This window comes from Bison bison, unplaced genomic scaffold (genome assembly GCF_000754665.1).
Source record: "Bison bison bison isolate TAMUID 2011002044 unplaced genomic scaffold, Bison_UMD1.0 scf7180017864135, whole genome shotgun sequence".
NCBI lineage: Eukaryota > Metazoa > Chordata > Mammalia > Artiodactyla > Bovidae > Bison > Bison bison.
This window is the reverse complement of record NW_011494707.1, coordinates 4,743,133-4,744,746: the sequence shown is the minus strand read 5'-3', so window position 1 is coordinate 4,744,746 and position 1,614 is coordinate 4,743,133. Positions and strand designations below refer to the sequence as shown.

At 51.1% G+C, this 1,614-nt stretch overlaps 1 protein-coding gene across 1 annotated transcript in view; it reads right to left on the bottom strand.

Moving 5' to 3' along the window:
• The window catches only part of CCNL1 (cyclin L1), a 13,679-nt gene extending 13,070 nt beyond the window's left edge, over window positions 1-609 (bottom strand). Inside the window, exon 1 of the mRNA XM_010839905.1 lies at window positions 467-609. Within this exon, the coding sequence (XP_010838207.1) occupies window positions 467-609 (143 nt within the window). The remainder of the gene's footprint in view (window positions 1-466) is intronic.
• Between the last annotated feature and the right edge of the window lie 1,005 nt (window positions 610-1,614).

Below are 1,614 nucleotides of genomic sequence, written 5' to 3'. Positions count from 1 at the left end.
CAGGCAGAGGAGACGGGGGGGGCAGCGGTCGCGGTCGGGTGAGGCCCGGACGCCATAGTCTCAGCGAGCTGCACGCACGCCCAACGCAGCCGGAACCCGGAGTGAGACTAACCAGCGTTCTCGGCGCGACGGATATTCCCGTGACCGCCGGGTTCTGGCCGCTTCACGCAGCGTGCGCTTCCGCCCTGACGTCACCACGCCCGGCCGGCGTGCCAACTAGTCCCTTCAGGCGTTGTCTCCGCCCGCGGAGCCTACGCCCGCGCCGGCCGGTGAGCGGAGTCCTCTGGGTGGGACCGTCGGTGACCTGGGTGACCTCCCCGTTGGTTCCCTAGAGTGGCTGGGGACGTGGTCTACTTACTAACACAACCTCAAACCGCCTCGCCTCGTACGTAATATTTTTAATCAAAAGAGTAATAAGGGAGCTTTACGAGATACCTTATGTCCAACTTCGAATCCGCAAATTTACTGTAACTCCAGCACAGCTTTGATAATTTCTCTAGAACGTGCGTCTGTGTGCTCCCGTCTCTCTTCCTCTCCTAACTTTCCGCATTTGGGTGGCGCAGGTTCAGCGAGTACAAAGGGAGGCGTCGGATCGACCTTCGCCCGCATTGGTGGGTTTAAGTGGTTTCTCCAGTGTCGTGTACGGACGAACTTGTAATTTAAAGTGACCCGCGAGGAATCTGGAGACGGTTGCTTTACGGTATTTTTAGTAAACAAGAATGTGAACTACTTCGGTTCCAAGGGAGAAAAAAAAGCTCCCCGATGAGCCCTTGATTCCCAGAGGTATCGAAGTAGGGCGAAGGCTTCGTATTGACTGCGAGGGCGGCTGCTTTAGCGGCTTAGATTATGAAACACAGGCCTGAGCCAGTGACAGCGCCACAGCTTTCGATAATCTGGAAAATCCCTAGTTTCCAAAAATAGTTATAGGGCGAACCCTTACAGAGGTAATTTGATTATGCCCAGAAGGGAGTCTGTATTCCTGCGTGGTTATTGCAATTAGTAATATGGGAGAAATCGATCTCCTTAAGGAGATATTGCTATTGCTATTGCTAAGTTGCTTCAGTCGTGTCCGACTCTGTGTGACCCCATAGACGGCAGCCCACCAGGCTCCCCCGTCCCTGGGATTCTCCAGGCAAGAACACTGGAGTGGGTTGCCATTTCCTTCTCCAATTCATGAAAGTGAAAAGTGAAAGTGAAGTCGCTCAGTCGTATCCGACCCTCAGCGACCTCATGGACTGCAGCCTTCCAGGCTCCTCCATCCATGGGATTTTCCAGGCAGGAGTACTGGAGTGGGGTGCCATTGCCTTCTCCGTAAAGGAGACATATATATTCTAATATCACAGATATCTATCTATCTATATATAGATAGATATATTCTCTCTGTGATATTCGTAGTTCTCCAAATTTCCTGAAGTTTGAAATAAAAACAGTGATACTGATCCAAACTACTAGAAGCTAGAGCTGGAGGAAAAGGACTATGTCCGGGTTTACTCCATTTTGTATCCCACGCCTGACTCTAGGAGACATGGTCTGGAGATGAGACGCCCCATCGCCTATTATACAGCTCAGTTTTAAGGCCTACTTGGATTAATTATAGAAAGCGAATTGAAACTT